This window comes from Falco peregrinus, chromosome 11 (assembly GCF_023634155.1).
Source record: "Falco peregrinus isolate bFalPer1 chromosome 11, bFalPer1.pri, whole genome shotgun sequence".
Classification (NCBI taxonomy): domain Eukaryota; kingdom Metazoa; phylum Chordata; class Aves; order Falconiformes; family Falconidae; genus Falco; species Falco peregrinus.
In genome coordinates this window covers 1,443,045-1,458,250 of record NC_073731.1, presented here as the reverse complement: position 1 = coordinate 1,458,250, position 15,206 = coordinate 1,443,045, and the positions used below count along the sequence as shown (strand labels likewise).

Sequence of the window (15,206 nt, the reverse complement as noted above, 5' to 3'; positions counted from 1 at the left end):
CCCACCGAAGCCTTACCAAAGGGGCATGTTGGTGGAATCTTTTTGGGTTGGTTTCCTTTTGTGGTGAGGATGGGTGCCACTAGTGTGCTTGCAGCAGCACGGGGCCTGGCACCGCAAGCACGCAGCAGGTGGGAGGTAGGCTGGCCTGTCGCCTCCTCTGGAAAGCGTGAGGGCTGGCTGCCGCTGATCGCCGGGCTCACGCTGAGGTAGCACTGTGTAGCCATCCCCTGAGGGATCAGGAGCAAGAGGTTGGACACAGTGGGTCATGGGGGAGACATCCCCTTCTCCCAAACTTAGGCATCTAAGGCTGAGTGTCATCCTGTTGTCATACAGACTATAGATCTAAATTTTAAATTCAAGCAGCTTGTAATGTCTGTGTTGAGAAACTCATTCGGGTATTGATTAACTGTCTAGCTTAATGTCATTGTTTAATCCTTAGAAGAAGAAGAGAGAGACTCTGTAAGGAAAAAAGAGTCAGCTGTCCTTGAACTGCAAGCCCTACAGCAGAAGCTGGAGCAGCTCACCCAGCTCACCAGAAGCTTGGAGGAAACTAGACTGGAGCCAGCACCTACAGCATCAGCTGAACCAAATAAGAGGGTGGTAAGTACGTAGTGTGATCCACAGGGGCAGTCCTCGTCAACATCGCTCACAACATTTAACCGTGCTTCAGACAGTAGCCAGAGTAGTTGGTTAACCAAATCTGGAAGTTCAGGCTGCAATATCTGACTAGTATGGATAGCTGGCATAACTTTAAATACTTGATGATGTAAATTTTAATCATTAAACCCAAAAGTTTGCTTTTGCTTCTCCACAATTTAGTTTTGGTTGCATATGGAAGTGCTCTTATGCCTGGAAAACTGTTCTAGTTATGCAGAAATAAAAGGGAAAATGTCTATACTTGGAAAAGGCTATACTTGGGGCGGGGTGTTTGAGTGTTAAAGAACATTTTTTTTCCTCTAAAGGTGCATCCACATGTGATACCCAGTGCAGCTCTACAGCAGAACCGGATGGCATCTTGTCAAAACTCAGATCTGCAAAACACCCAAGCTCTGGTGCCAGACCAGCCTCAATCAAGCGCTTTATCGTCCACTGCTCTTACACTGCAGCCAGTGAGACCCGTTGACCACCAGATATCATCAGCCTCCCTCTGGGAAGTAACAGATAAGAAGGATGCAGTCAAAACTCAGCTAGAGCTTGGAGAGCTCAAGAACAGTTTGTTACACTCTCTGTCCAATAATGTTTCAGCTCAGGAACAGGCGCATCCTAGATCCACTCTTAACTGGAGCGCTGGAGAACAGTACGTATGAACAGGCTTATTCTTGCTTTGCAAATTCTGCAGTCTTCACTGTCTACACTTCAGCTGAGAATTACTAAAAAAGAAATAATCTCCCTCTTCTGGAAAAAAATAAAAATCTGAAGTGGCTCATGGAAACCAATATTTAGACATAGATCAAACTTGCGTAACTTACAGTCCTCATTTCAGTTTTTAATTCCTTTAACCCTGTGTTTTAGTTGTAATAATCAAGAGGAAATTCAGTGTGTAACTGAAGTGATTATTCAGCATCGCTGTCCTTGCCATGCCTGGAGTAACACGATATGCTTAGTTCGTGCAGATCCCACACGTTGTGTCTTGGCCACAAAGGTCTCCAGAGAAGAAAAAAGTGCTTGTATTTACCTTCTGCACTCCTGCCCTGTGTGCCTTAGCTAATACTGGGGGGCCGAGGGGGAACCTGGGCTGAGGGGCTTGGCCAACAAGAGGAAATGAACTAGTTGTCATTCGCTTACGTTATGGAGCACACGCTGTATCCAAGAAGAGCATTCAGTGCCTGCAGTTTGGCTTTTCTAAAGGTTTCTGCTGCCTTTCAGGTTTTATACCTATTGGCAACTGTATGAGAATCTCTCTGGGGGCAGCCTCTAACAATTTTCTAGAGGATCTCTCAGTTGCTTCATTTGTGTGACTAAAGAAGTCAGTTGTGGTGGGGGCAGGGGGGAGGGAATCGCTACCTGCTGTCTGTCTGGGATGAACTAATGCTCTTAATATTCCCTTTGAAGGTGCCCTACCAAGAGATCTGCTGGGCTAGCTACTTCTGTGGGTGCGAAAGAAGGTAATGGGCTCAGCTTTGGTAAGGACTGGTGCTGTTGGTATGAGTGATACTGGTGGGGAGTCAATAGTACGTGGCTACTAGTTCCAACCCTAGCTACGCTTGCTGCCTTTGCTAACTCCATCCTTGCGTGTTTGGGCAATGTCTCTGTATCCCTTCCGTGGAGCTAGTCCCTGTTTCCACCTTCTGTGCAATTCCTTTTTGTCTGAGCTCGGTCGGGAGTTCCCTGTTTGTCCTTGCTGGCTTCCTGCCTGCTTGACTTTGTGTCTGAGTGGATTGCTCCTGTGAATTGAAGGCTGAGCCTCAGAGGCCACCCAGCTCTCCGAGGTCCCTTTTGCCCTTCAGGGCAGACTCCTTGGGAATCTGCCAAGCAGATCTCTGAACAAGCCAAAATCTCTCCCAAAATTCTGGGTTGTCATTCTGCTACTCATCTTATTTACTTTTCTTACTAACATTTTGCTAGCTCCCGCAGTGTGAATAAACAATCCCAGGCTGCTTCAGAAGTGATCTCGCTGTTCTCCTTTCTAGCATCTCTAGTTGGAAATTCTGCCTTTGCTTCTGGAAATGCTTCTCAAGCTACGCCGAACACCTCGCTGGGAGGAGCAAGGCAGGCAACACCATTCAAAGTGCAGCCTTCACCTACAGTTCATACGAAGGAAGCATTGGGTAAGCATCTGGAATAACATGCTGGTTCCACTGGAGTTAATGGGACCTTGCCTGGTCATTTCGGTGGAGCCAAATTATACGCGGAGGCTATCTAGCGATGGGCGTGCACAGCATTCAGTCAAAGAGGAAAATAAAATTAAATTGGTACTCTTCTTTTGCAATTGTCTGGATGACCCAAAACTTTTTTTTTTTTTTTTTTTTTTTTTTGTAAAAGTAGGTGCTTTACTGACATCCCAGCAGCCACATGCTATAAGCTCCCGGGTGGGTTGCTGGGGGTACACCTGCCACGCTGTGTGGGCAGCGTGTTCTCTGAGCTGCCTTTGTCAGTGCTGTCAGGGACTCCGGTTCCCGAGGTGAAGACCTACAACAGACTAATGTGGAAGAGTGTTAGGAAGTTAAGTAAGGCAACTCTAGTTGGTATCGAGCTTCCCCAAAGCTGAAACAAGGATGACTTATGCGAAAGGTCTTTGACTGTTTAACAAACTGTCAATTCCAAACATTGCTGCTTCAAAATCCTAAAAGGGAAAATGCAATTGTGTTTCTAATGTCAGATGTGAGCCATAATATCCCGATGCTGTCTTATCCCTTTTGTACTCTTCTGCCATGTTTTTCTGTTTTGATAGTAAGCCCGCTAACTGCTAACCCACTAATGTGTAGCAAACTGCTGCAGCTAAATATATATCTGCAAAAACAGAAAGCTTGTGGTATTCATTAGTTTTCCAAATATCTAAGAAGATAAAGGAGAATTTGCTCCTTTAGGAGAACTCGAAATCTCATCTTGAAGAAGAAGAAGAAGAAAAAAAAGGCCATGGCATCAACAAGTATGTGCCGGCCAAGTTGGATCTTCCCATGTATGTTCAGCTGTCTGGCGTGTGTAAATGCAATATGAAGGAATAATTGGGGAATAGTATTTGATAAATGATAAGATTATAATTAATTGGCATTTGATTTGACTACTATACAATGGGAGAACATCAGAAAATTTCTTTTACTGGGGTTAATATTCCAGTGAAAATTTTTAATTATTTTTTTTTTTTTAGGATTTCTCATGGATATGTTTCAAACACCCATCTTGCCTGAGCTGTCTCTTGAAGAAAGCAAGGAGCAATCTGAAGTCTCTTGCAGAAAATGTGGTATGTACTATTTATTTTTTCGGTCCATGATATTTCATTCCTTTATTTCCCATTCACCCCTTCCATTAGTCTTGATAATTTTGAGATGAGTAGGTGTGAAGAAGTAACTTCTTTCCTGATAATTTAATTTACTGACAAGTTCTGAATTCTGATGCACAGCCTGAAAACAGCAGAAGCACTTTACTGTTAGCAAGTCTATTCATGTATGCATTGAACATGTTGCTTTGTCCATAGAGACTTCTCTAGTATTTAAAACCTAACTTTGAAAAGGGCACAGCTGGTACTTCATGTGAGTAGAGCTTTCTTCTGAAACATTTTGTAGACTGGGTGTTAGTATCTGAATTGCCAGCTTATTGTAACGGTTGAAATTGTCTGAGCACCAGGCAGTAGCAGTGGCTTTTAGGAGTGACCACAGGGATTTCACAACTGGTCAGATGCAGCCAAGAAGGCTTCTGTGCTCCTGGCAAGTCTTGATTTTGAAGTGGAAAAGTCTTCCCCATTTCCAGGACCTTATAGGAAAGATGATTTGAGTGGCAATTCTGAGGATGCTGTTGATCTAGCTGGATGTAGCTGTCAGTTGCCTGGTTAGGGGTGAAAATGTGACTGTTTGTATTATCTTCACCCAATGAAGATTATATTGGTTATTTTTTATTTTTAAGAGCCTGATGGAAGTGTGAAAAATAATGTTGTTGCTCCTGTCATGCCTGCATTTTCTATCTTTGAAGATGAAAATGAAAAAGAGAACAGCAGGTAAGGAGGAAAAAAGTAACAGCTGAGTTCAGTTTATTAAGGGTTATGTATAGGATTGATTCTATTCCATATAACTTAGCTGTGACCGTATTTGCAGTATCAGGCTTGGCTTGAATACAATTGCTAGCAGCTGTGTGGAAGTGGCATGAGAAAGCTGTAGTTGCTTCTCTGTGGAATTGCGCAACTTCCCTGTTTGGACAGCATGCTTGAGATGCTTAATTTTCTGGGTAATTCTGGATAGCTTGTTTCTTTGAGCTGCTGCGGCTTCTCTAAGTATCTGCAAATGGGATTCTTTAGGGGAAAAAAAAAAAAAGGTTAAAACCAACAAATCTTTGTTATGATTGTCTGCCTGGGAAAGTTTCTGGGGAAAAGCTATTCTAAACTACCTGTTTTGTCAGGATCCCACAGCATAAAAACAGGCCAGAAGAGCCCAGAAGTGTTGGAGAACGTCCCTTGTCTGGCTGTACAGCAAGTACAGAAGTGAGTGTTTGATCTTATTGCAAGAATTGGCATTGAAAATGGGTTATGTCGTTATAGGGGGTCTCAGAGGTGGTTGTATTTACCGTTGTTCTGTCCCAGTCCTGCAATTATTCTTATGAATGATATCTAGTTGAAGTCTAGATCCCCTTTCCCATTTCCTGCCAACGGGATGAACTTTTTCAGTTGTTAATTTTTACAAAACTCCTAGGAGCTTGATAGTGGAGATGTCAGTCCCTAGAACAAACCTGACTGCAGTTGATGTGTGGATTTGGTGTTATTTGAGAGAGGAAGGACAGCGAGCAAGAGACACTGAACATTCTGATCACCACCTAACAGTTCTCATAGCCAAGGAGATGCATAAAACTTCAGTCTGGATGGTTATAAGTGATCACTAAGTAATGAGAGGGGATTTCTCAGACTTAGGGCAATTTTTTGTTGTCTACTATTTTGCTGCGGTATTGATTATTGCCGATGTTCAGGTCTGATTAAAAAAATTATGTAAATCACAGATTTACGTTATTGCCATTCACTTATTTTTCTAGTACTGTAAGTTGACATGTGCAGACTCAACATTACTGAAACAGACTGCAGAGACTGCTGATAGGTTACAGCTGCAGCTCTGGCAGGATAGTTTTGATGGCTTGGTTTTAAATCTTTATATGTTTTTTCCCCATCTAGGAAGAGGCAGGGACATTGGAGTCCTTGAGGGATGATTATACAGTGTGGAATGCACCAAGCAGTAATAAAACCTTAGCTCCCAGTCCAAACAACACAAGAGACTTCGCACGAGCTGCCCAGCTTGTATCAACGCCATTTAATTACCTGTCGGCATGTTCGCAACAAGCTTTGGGGTACAAAGGTAAAATAACGAGCGCTTCGGGTCGGGAGCATCTCATTCAGTACTGTCTAGCTCCTTGCCTGTGCCTGGGTCACCTTGCAGCCCTTGCCAAGTACCGTGCAGGTATGGCTCCTGCTGCTGCTTCTGAGCACGCATTCCCTGCAGAACAGCAGCTGGGAGCTCGGGCTGGCCGAGCACATAAGCTTTCCAAGAATTTTTAATTGGGGGAATAGGAGAAGGTGGCGAGGGACAAGAGAGGCTTTGACTGTACTGTCAAATTGCTGTTCTGAACTGTTCCAAGGAGTTGTAAATGGCCAAAAAAATTGGCTGAAGTCCCAGCACCTTCTTCGAGGGGCACAGTTATGCTTGTCTGGCCCTCTTTAGTCTTGGAATTTACTCCCTAAAGAAATCAAGCTGTTATCTTTACTCATGTATTTTTAAATGGGCTTGTTGAGTTCTGGCTTACCTTTACTTGTTGAGCTCTGGATAACTTACCAGCTTTCGCAGCTGCGGTGTGACTGAACCTGCTTGTCTTTGTAAGAATACTCTAAATGCACTTGCCTTTGGGGAAAATAAACATTTGCTATTGTTGCTGCTCCCTTTGTTCAGCCTGCGGGGATGACTTACGGCAAATGGATTTGGAGTTTCCTGAAGAACTGCACAAGCAGACAAAGACTAAGAAGCTAAGGTATGTCACGACTTGCTGAGACCTCCAAGTCTGGAGAGCGCTGGGCAAATCTATGCCAGGTTTGCTCTGCTGCTCTCGATGCACATTTTCCAAGCAGTCTAGAACTGACATGTTTGTGTCAGGCTGACTCTGCTTAGCATACATCTTGGCACCTTGTGGAGGCAAAGGAACCTTGGTATGGTGATAATGCTCCTAAAAATGCTCCTATGATTTAAGTTTCTGACACATTTAAATTAAAAGTTAACTGCCCCAAAAGTTTTAATGGCTGTGCATGTAAAACTACTGCTCTCTTTTCAATATTGGCTGAACTTGTTGGCCAACAAACTCAAAGGTTTAATTAGGGTATGGGCAGTACAATACGATCAAATCTTGTTTTCTTGAGAAATGTCCATTTTATTCATCTTAATGTTGGTTATGGGCAAGGTCTCCAACATGGCGATTTGACACACTTGTGCTTAATGCAGATGCAAAAAACCCTGGCAGTACTGTCAATTAATAATATTTTGTTTTAAATACATAGCCCTGCTCTAGAACAAATTGCAGAACAAGAGGAGCTTCAAGGAAATGGAGTTCAAGGAATGGCTACAGCTGCTTCTCAGGCATTACATGAAAAGACTGCTGTGAGAAGAACTGAATATGCCTTGTCATCTGGGGTGGACAAAATTTTCCATGACAAGCTGTCTGGAGCTGGGCAGTACAGGGCAGCCCAGAGTGTTAGAGCTGCAGGTACGGACCATTGCCTACAGTTTTCTTCCATCAAGTCCAAGAGCAGGGCAGTGTCACGTTCTTGCAGCTTTGTTCCAGCATGAAGGTGGTCACTGCAGTCAGCGACTCTTGTGGCTCCTGCAAGGAGATTGCTGCTTCGGCACAAGGGATGTAAGGAAGGACAAGCGTGCGTTGTACCTGTTACACAATGCCAAAGATATTCTGAAGTACAGGAGTACTTGAGAGTACCTAAGGGTTCTTTGCTAGTTGAGGCTCAAATATTTCAGAAATGTGTCTTTTGGAGCAACTTTAACCGGGAAGACATAGGTATAAAAGCTGGATTGTCAAAATTGAGGCAGTCTAAACTTATCCCTCTTTGTTTTTTTTTTTTTTAGTTTGGGTTGTTGTTTTTTTTCCAGATCAGTGACGCTTATTCAAGTATAAGCTTGTGTTACCTCTTTGAAATGACACTTTTTTTAGAGCTTAAATATTTTTCTTCTTTCCATGAAGTCCTTGTTGAAAACCCTTGGGATAAGGAATTGATTTGCAAATTCTTATCAGAGCTTCCTAAACCACTCCACACCTACAGCAACTACTTTGAATGGAAGTCTGCTCTTCCACCCATCACACTGAAGGCTGAATTCCGACTGGGTAAGAGCTACTTCAAACATTTCACTTTAAAGCATTTCTTGAAGTTTTTCAGGGAAACTCTGAAGTGTTTTTCTAATTCAGTTTACTTGCGTGTATATCCAGATAGCTTCCAGGTTATTTAAACCTCAGATTGGAAATTAGACCTGGTTTTTTTGTTTGTCTTTTGTAGCATAAGCGTGTTTGATTAGGCATTCAGAGTAGGGGATTTTCCTAGTTTTCCTTTCCCAGTAATCTGTGACACAACTCTCAAACTTTGTATAGAACAGCAGCAGTCCTGTGTCAACACAATCTGTATGACAGTAATTGCAACATAGTTGTACGACTTAAACATTAGTGTTTACTTTGTAAAGAATGGATTTTGGAATTTGATTACTTCCAGGGAGTCAGACTAAAATAGAAACAATGATTTTTTTATTATTATTATTTGTTTATTTATTTAGTATGTGGCACTTCACAGCGCTCTTGTTCTCAATAGCGAGTACAGGCTCCCTTGTATGGGAAGGAGAACTAGCGAGGAGAGACTTGTAGAAGAAAGACTAGCTCTATGGTTAAAGCAATAACTTATACAAGCTGGTGCTTTTTGCTGCTTTTTTGTTTTTCTTTGTCTGAGTAGTGATGTCTCTTCTGTGAAGCTTGCAAGCAAGACTTAATTATGTTAATCTCTTAAAGGTTCCAACTCATTCCATGTGGACTGCTTGGTTGGGGAGGGAGCTTTTGCCCAAGTCTATCAAGCTTCCATTCTGGATGCCAGTAACTCTAGAAACAATCAGAAAGTAATATTCAAGGTAAGAAGTGTTGATTTGGAATAGCTTTGCTGGAAACTTCTGGAGTGTTAACTATAATGACAGCTACCCTGGGTGGATTCTGCTGAGTGTTTTTACAAATATGTATTTACAAATATGAAGTAAAGCATATTGGTCAGTCCTCAAAGCCTTGTTCAGGTTGGATGCTGTGATGTCTGATTGGCTCTACATCAGAAGAGGTTATTTATCCTCTTGACTCGACTTACTGCTTCATCTTTTCTTTATAAAGTAGTCACAAGTATCCCAAGGAGTAAGAATTACAACCAGGCTATCTTTCTTAGCTGGACAAAGGCAGTTACTTAAGCAAATGCTCTTAGTCCACAGAAAATGTATGTGGATTGGCAATGACATTGGGGCTGCTCTTTGTCCCAGCTACGTGCCCACTAGCTTTCCACAAGCGTTTTTGCACTTTGTGCAGCCAGCCTGTTTGCTGGCAGCTGGCCGGTTATGGTGACTTGGCTGGGTGGTACCTCCCTGGTGCGGTTTTATTAATAAACTCACTTGTCTTGATGGCGATTGTAGGTTGAGCCCTCTTGGCTCTGCCCTGTCTTCTTCCAGGCTGCTTCAGTGCAGGAATGAGCAACAGATGATAGCATGTGTTTACAGTGGAACCACTGCCAAAAGGAAAGTGTGTGACTGCAGGGTCAGCTTAGTCCACGAGGGTTCTGCTGGGTCACACAACCCCGCATCTGCTGCTGGCGGGGAGGGCACCTGGAGCAGTTACTACAGCCTGGCTGAAACATGGTTACTTGGTGGAGTTCACACACGCACACACCCCCACACGCACCCTTAGCCTTTCCACATTAGGTCTGCCTTCCCAGCCTTTTTGTGGATTTCCTCTGCAACATTTAATCTTTCAGAAAAACAATCCTTTCTTGTGTTAACACCTTAACCGGGACCTTTCTAGTATGTAAAGGTGACTTCAGTTGTTTGGTTGGTTTTTTGGAGCATCAGGTATTCAGCATAGCGGGGGAAATAGTAGGGGAAAGAATTGGAAGGATTTCCCTGTTTTGACTTAAAAAGCCTTCTGTCTGTCTTGCACTAAACGTCTGTTGCCAGCAGAAATATCAATGTTGCGGACAGACTTATCAGATAACGCGGAAGACTGTATAAGCTAGGATGGAATTGTGGCGTGTAACTGAAGTCTTGATTCAAGAGCCTCAATCGTTAAGTGTATCAACTTGAGGTTAACTACTGTAGATATAAGCATTTTATTTGGTTAAGAGGAAAAATGCCTGGTCTGCTATTAAAAAAAAAAAAAAAAACAAAAAACAAAACAAACACCAAACAAAAAAACCCCCAACCAAACAAAAAACAAAAAAAAAAAAAACCCACAACAAAAAAACCCACCAACCTGAGAAGAACTTCTGCTTTTAATACTAATAGATTTTTCTAGTAAATCGACTTTCTGGTTACAGGTCCAGAAGCCTGCCAACCCCTGGGAGTTCTATATAGCAACACAACTGGTAGAAAGGCTCGATCCAAGCATATGCCATTTCTACATCCACTTTTATTCTGCTCATTTATTTCAAAATGGAAGCATTTTGGTTGGTGAGCTTTACAACTATGGAACATTGCTGGTGAGTGGAATCAGCTCGTGCCTCAGAACATTTATATTCTTTGGAGTGCTATTACATTACGATATTCAGACGTCTCCTCTCCACTTTACAGACCTTCATTGTGAACTTATTCTGTGTGTATCAACATAGACCTGTAATCCGTACCAAGTTCTTTCTGTGCAGCTGATGGTTCTTCACTATTTTTGTTTACAGAATGCCATAAACATTTACAAAAAGCTTCCTGAAAAGGTGATGCCTCAAGCACTTGTCATCTACTTTGCTGTAAAAATTCTTTATATGGTGGAAGAGCTCCATAACTGCAAAATCATTCACGGTGACATTAAACCTGACAACTTTATACTTGGAGAAAGGCAAGTATTTCCCTTTGCTGCCTGAGATGCCAGCATATCGTGATATTGTAGCCTTGATATTTACGTGATCACTTCTTGTCGTCACGGTTGAAGGTTTCTGGACAATGACACGTGTGACATAGATGGGCTCTCTCATGGCTTGACGCTCATTGACTTGGGCCAAAGTATAGACATGAAACTCTTCCCTGAAGGAACGGCGTTTACCGCAAAGTGTGAAACATCTGGATTTCAGTGTATTGAAATGCTGACACAGAAACCGTGGAACTACCAGGTATGAGACCGCATAGGCAGCCTGGACGTTTGGAGCTTGCTGCAAATGCATCTGGCCTGAATAAATGAGCTGCAAAAATATTGGACTTTTGCACTAGAGTTGTATCTTCAGCTTGTTGCTTTAAAAGCTCAGTCCTGAACCCTCTTCTTACAGAGCTTGCCCTGTTGGCTCCGCACAATGTTTTTCAGCTAATTTTTAGTGGTCTCAACACACTTGTAATATGAAACTTGTTTATACTTTGTTTAGACGGACTACTTTGGCATTGCAGCAACGGTGTATTGCATGCTTTTTGGTACCTACATGAAAGTGAAGAATGAAAATGGTATCTGGAAGCCTGAGGGGACCTTCAGAAGGTTGGTGTCGAATCTTTTCAAAATCTTCCCTTGCCTAGAAAGGTGCATCATTAGTACCAGGTTGAAGGTTAGTTTCTGTCACCATTTTGTGTTGCTTGTATGCGCTTCTTGATGCCCTGAAAACTGCGTTCAGTGTGTGGAAACTGCTGCATAGAATTCACCAGCTTAAGCACAGGAAGCGTTTCAGCAGCGCACGTGGCAAGCTGCACGGCATCCTTGGCGGCTTGCTGCCTGGAAGGGGGGAACAACAACAAACCGGGAAAAATCCCAGCGGTTCGCTAAGCAGTGCCACAGCGGGAGCTGCATTGTGTTGCAGCGATGTCTGCCTTTGCTCCAGCCTGCAACTGGGGAGGGAGCTGGAGAAATACGGGAAACAGTATTTTAACTGCTTGAATGTAGAAGAAAATACTTTTGATGCATTTTTGTTCCTTTGCAGGCTTCCCAACGCTGACCTGTGGAAGGAGTTCTTTGAGAGCATGCTAAACATCCCCAGCTGCCGCAGCCTGCCTTCTCTAGGAGTTCTGCGCAAAAGGCTGAAGGACTTATTTTGCAAGTCATATGCAAAGGAAATAAAGTTCCTTCGGAACAGGCTTGTTGTGTTGCTTATAGAAAACAAACGGTCACGAAAATAAGCATGTAGTTTGCACAGTTCCTGAGGACTGGCATCTCAGTCATGTGAAATCTTTTTATACTAATTTGTTTTAACAATAAATGGCTAACTTTGGGAATAACTTGCATCTTCTTGTGCTTTTGTGGAAAAAAAAATGGCATGAAAAAAATTACTTTCTAATTTAACTTGTCCAGTTTGGGAGGCATGGGCATGCTGGAGACTGTAGACAATTGTCATAATGTTCTGTACTTCTAAAGGGGAGGGAGAAAGCTGGTGAAAAGTATTGTACAGATGAAGTAATTGCTTTCGGTCTCCCCTGGGATTTTTGAAAAAAGGCCATCGACGACTCCTTGTTGAAGGGAACTTGGGAAGTCTGCTGCTTTGACCTGAAAGCAGGGTCAATGCCAGGTTCAGACCGACGATGCTGGCAAGTGTGGCTGTCATGCGGAGGCCGGGAAGTGTACCGGCGATACATGCGGTCCAGCCATGTGCAGGGCGGGCTCATCCACACAATGGAAAACATGTGTGACAGGTTGAGGACTCATTTTCCCAACATGAACAATAGTGAGCAGAGCCTTTGGGGAGGAGCGAGGTGGAAATGGGCATGCAGGTCACAGTGGGTTTGCACAGCAAGGTTTTAGTCGTGGGGGGCTACAGGGGTGGCTTCTGTGAAAAGGTGCCAGAAGCTTCCCCCATGCCCGATGGGGCCAATGCTGGCCAGGTCCCAGCTGGACCTGCTGCTGGCAGAGGCCAAGTCCACTGGGAAGGGTAGCAGCGCCTGTGGGATAGGATATTAAGGAATAATAACAATTAAAAAAAAAAATCTGTGCCAGTGATTGGAAGTGAAATAGTGTGTACGTAATGTGGGTTATGTGGGTGTGATCTTGTGTAGCTTTATACACCTGCCCAGAGAAAAAGCTGTGGTTGGTAGGTGTAAGGAGAGCAGGTTTGGTGTAGGTCTCTCTTCTCTCAAAAAAGCCGCTGCAGATAATTAATGAATATGAGGAAACACTGTTGTGAGCCGGTGATGAGGCAAACATGCAGCTGAGCATCAGCACTCGCAGCGCTGCAGTTCTCAGAGGTTTGGGGCACTCAGCCCTCCTGCTCTGCCCTCTCTCTTGGGTGCTTCTGGGCTGAGAGCAATCAAGGTTTGCAGGTTAGAGTTAATGGGGTAGGACCGGGGGCACACTTGCCACTGGTGTTACGTTCCCTTCTGACCAGCCACGACAGTCTTAGATGAGGAGGAGACCGCGAAGCAGGTGTCTCTCCCAGCCAGAACTGGAACGGCTGGTTTCTGTTCATTACGAGGGTTTTTTCCTTTACTGTGGCAGAATGTTCTGCAAATACTCTGGGAATATACCAGGAAAGCGTTCCTTTACAAGTGCCCCCTATTCCCCTTTATCTATTTTGACACTTCTTAATTACAGTGGCCACACACCAACGTGCTGAATCGTTGCTGTCTATGCTGTCGCTCACTCCAGCTCGCACGAGGTTGGCTTTGCTTTACTGCCATCTTGTCAAATGTTAAACATCAAATTAACTTGAATCACCTGAATTACACAAACTCTGAAGGACTCTGGCAGGCACCTTGGACACACCACCTCCACGGCAGCGCCCGTGCCAGGCTGCCTGCATCCTCAGGTGCGGATGGATGCTGCTACTTGGGAACAGCCTCTGCACTGACCCGCACGAGCAAATGGCTCGGCTTGAGGTTTTCTCTGCTTGCCTCGCTTGCTGCATTTATTCTTGCAGTTGAACATTTGAAAGGATGCCAGGAGTAGCTGGATGCAGCCGATAGTCACTGCAAAGGATGGATGGTGCTTCTCGAGCTCCCCTTCCCACCGAGCCACTTTTCTTTTTGTTTCCCCGCATTGCTAAGCTGAGACTTGCTGCTAAAACTAGTCTCTGAGACCTTTGGAGCCACAGCTCTGATGGCTTTGGAGGGCTTCCCAGCTGGACCTGCTCTGCCCTGCCTCTGCTCTGCTGGGATTCCCATACAGGGGCAAGAGCTCCCCGGCTGTGCCAGCCACGCTGGAGTTGCACCGCGGCTTATTGCTGCCTTCGCTTGAGCCTCCGTGGCTGCTAGCTGATCTCAGGGAGTAAATCTGTACGGGGCTTTGCTCCACGCAGGTGGGCAGTGCTCTGCACTGGTGCCTTGCAGGTGGTAAATAACGGTTGGTGTGGTGCTGGGGGGCCAGGATATCCAGGACAATTCCAGCACCGAGACGCTTCTCTTTCTGAAGACCTTCTTCCCACCCGTGGATAAAATGGGGAGCCATAACCCAGAGTTACGGGACCTGGGGTAATTTGTGGAGAAGGTAACGTGGCGGGGAGCGGAGAGCCAGCAGTGCTGCACGGGGAAATCAGTGCTCAGCCCGTGCACAGCATGCAAAAGTGTGGTGCTTGGGCTTTGCCAGCAGCTGGGCGGCCCGCAGACCCTCCCGGCTTAAGCTGCACGCGAGCAGTATGTGGGTGAGCAGTGCATGGGCATCGCCTGTCGGGCAGCTGCAGAGCACCCTCGCAGCAGTACCCTCACAGCCTGCAGGATGCGGCCACCCTGACACCGCTCGTCTGCATGCTGGTGCAGGGCCTGGGTGACAATCCTGCAAAGCAGATAGAAAAAAGGATGTTTTACCCGCAGAGCCCCGGGGGGAGGCAAGGGCATTAATTTTATTTGTGCATCTATCCACAGGAGGGAGACAAACAACAGACTTTCATAAATCTCCCTGCCTCTCACCGTATTGCAGTATTTTCCTGCTGCTTGAACTGCTCAGCTGCAGATCCCCCCACCCACCCCAGCAGCGGGCAGCGAGTTATGCCCAGGGAGGCAGGGATGCTGGCAGGGATGGATCCCAGCATCTCCCTGCTTTGGGGCTCCTCTGCCCCCTTTTATAGCAAGTAACTCTTGGATTACCCTCCACTGCATGCTGCCTTGCCTCTTGTTAGGCTTCCCGTGGTGTATGGAAAAGCCTTTGGGTTTGATACAAAGCAGCTGGTTAAGAAATTAGCTGCAGCAAGTCGCGCTGTGAGGCAGATCAGCTGGAGAAACCTCCGTGTAGCTGGTGGAAATAAAAACATTCAGCGCTTGTGTTGCTTCTCTTTTTTTGCCCTTCCTCCTCTGTTTAATCTTTTTCTGAGCTGAACTGGAGCCAGCTGTTCTCTGTCCAGGCAAAAACCTCTGCCAGCCTCAAGATTTTATATGTATAGTAAAACATATTTATTTAGT

General features: G+C 44.8%; 1 protein-coding gene across 1 annotated transcript in view; it reads left to right on the top strand.

Annotated features, from left to right (window-relative positions):
• BUB1 (BUB1 mitotic checkpoint serine/threonine kinase) overlaps positions 1–12,101 on the top strand; it is a 34,278-nt gene extending 22,177 nt beyond the window's left edge. The window contains exons 26-42 of the mRNA XM_055816213.1: positions 440–600; positions 963–1,297; positions 2,053–2,105; positions 2,631–2,768; positions 3,809–3,901; positions 4,561–4,651; positions 5,050–5,131; positions 5,810–5,990; positions 6,579–6,657; positions 7,178–7,383; positions 7,873–8,013; positions 8,683–8,798; positions 10,235–10,396; positions 10,589–10,746; positions 10,840–11,017; positions 11,264–11,370; positions 11,807–12,101. Coding sequence (XP_055672188.1) covers positions 440–600; positions 963–1,297; positions 2,053–2,105; positions 2,631–2,768; positions 3,809–3,901; positions 4,561–4,651; positions 5,050–5,131; positions 5,810–5,990; positions 6,579–6,657; positions 7,178–7,383; positions 7,873–8,013; positions 8,683–8,798; positions 10,235–10,396; positions 10,589–10,746; positions 10,840–11,017; positions 11,264–11,370; positions 11,807–12,002 — 2,477 coding nt within the window. The 3' untranslated portion in view covers positions 12,003–12,101. The remainder of the gene's footprint in view (positions 1–439; positions 601–962; positions 1,298–2,052; positions 2,106–2,630; positions 2,769–3,808; positions 3,902–4,560; positions 4,652–5,049; positions 5,132–5,809; positions 5,991–6,578; positions 6,658–7,177; positions 7,384–7,872; positions 8,014–8,682; positions 8,799–10,234; positions 10,397–10,588; positions 10,747–10,839; positions 11,018–11,263; positions 11,371–11,806) is intronic.
• The last annotated feature ends 3,105 nt before the right edge of the window (positions 12,102–15,206 follow it).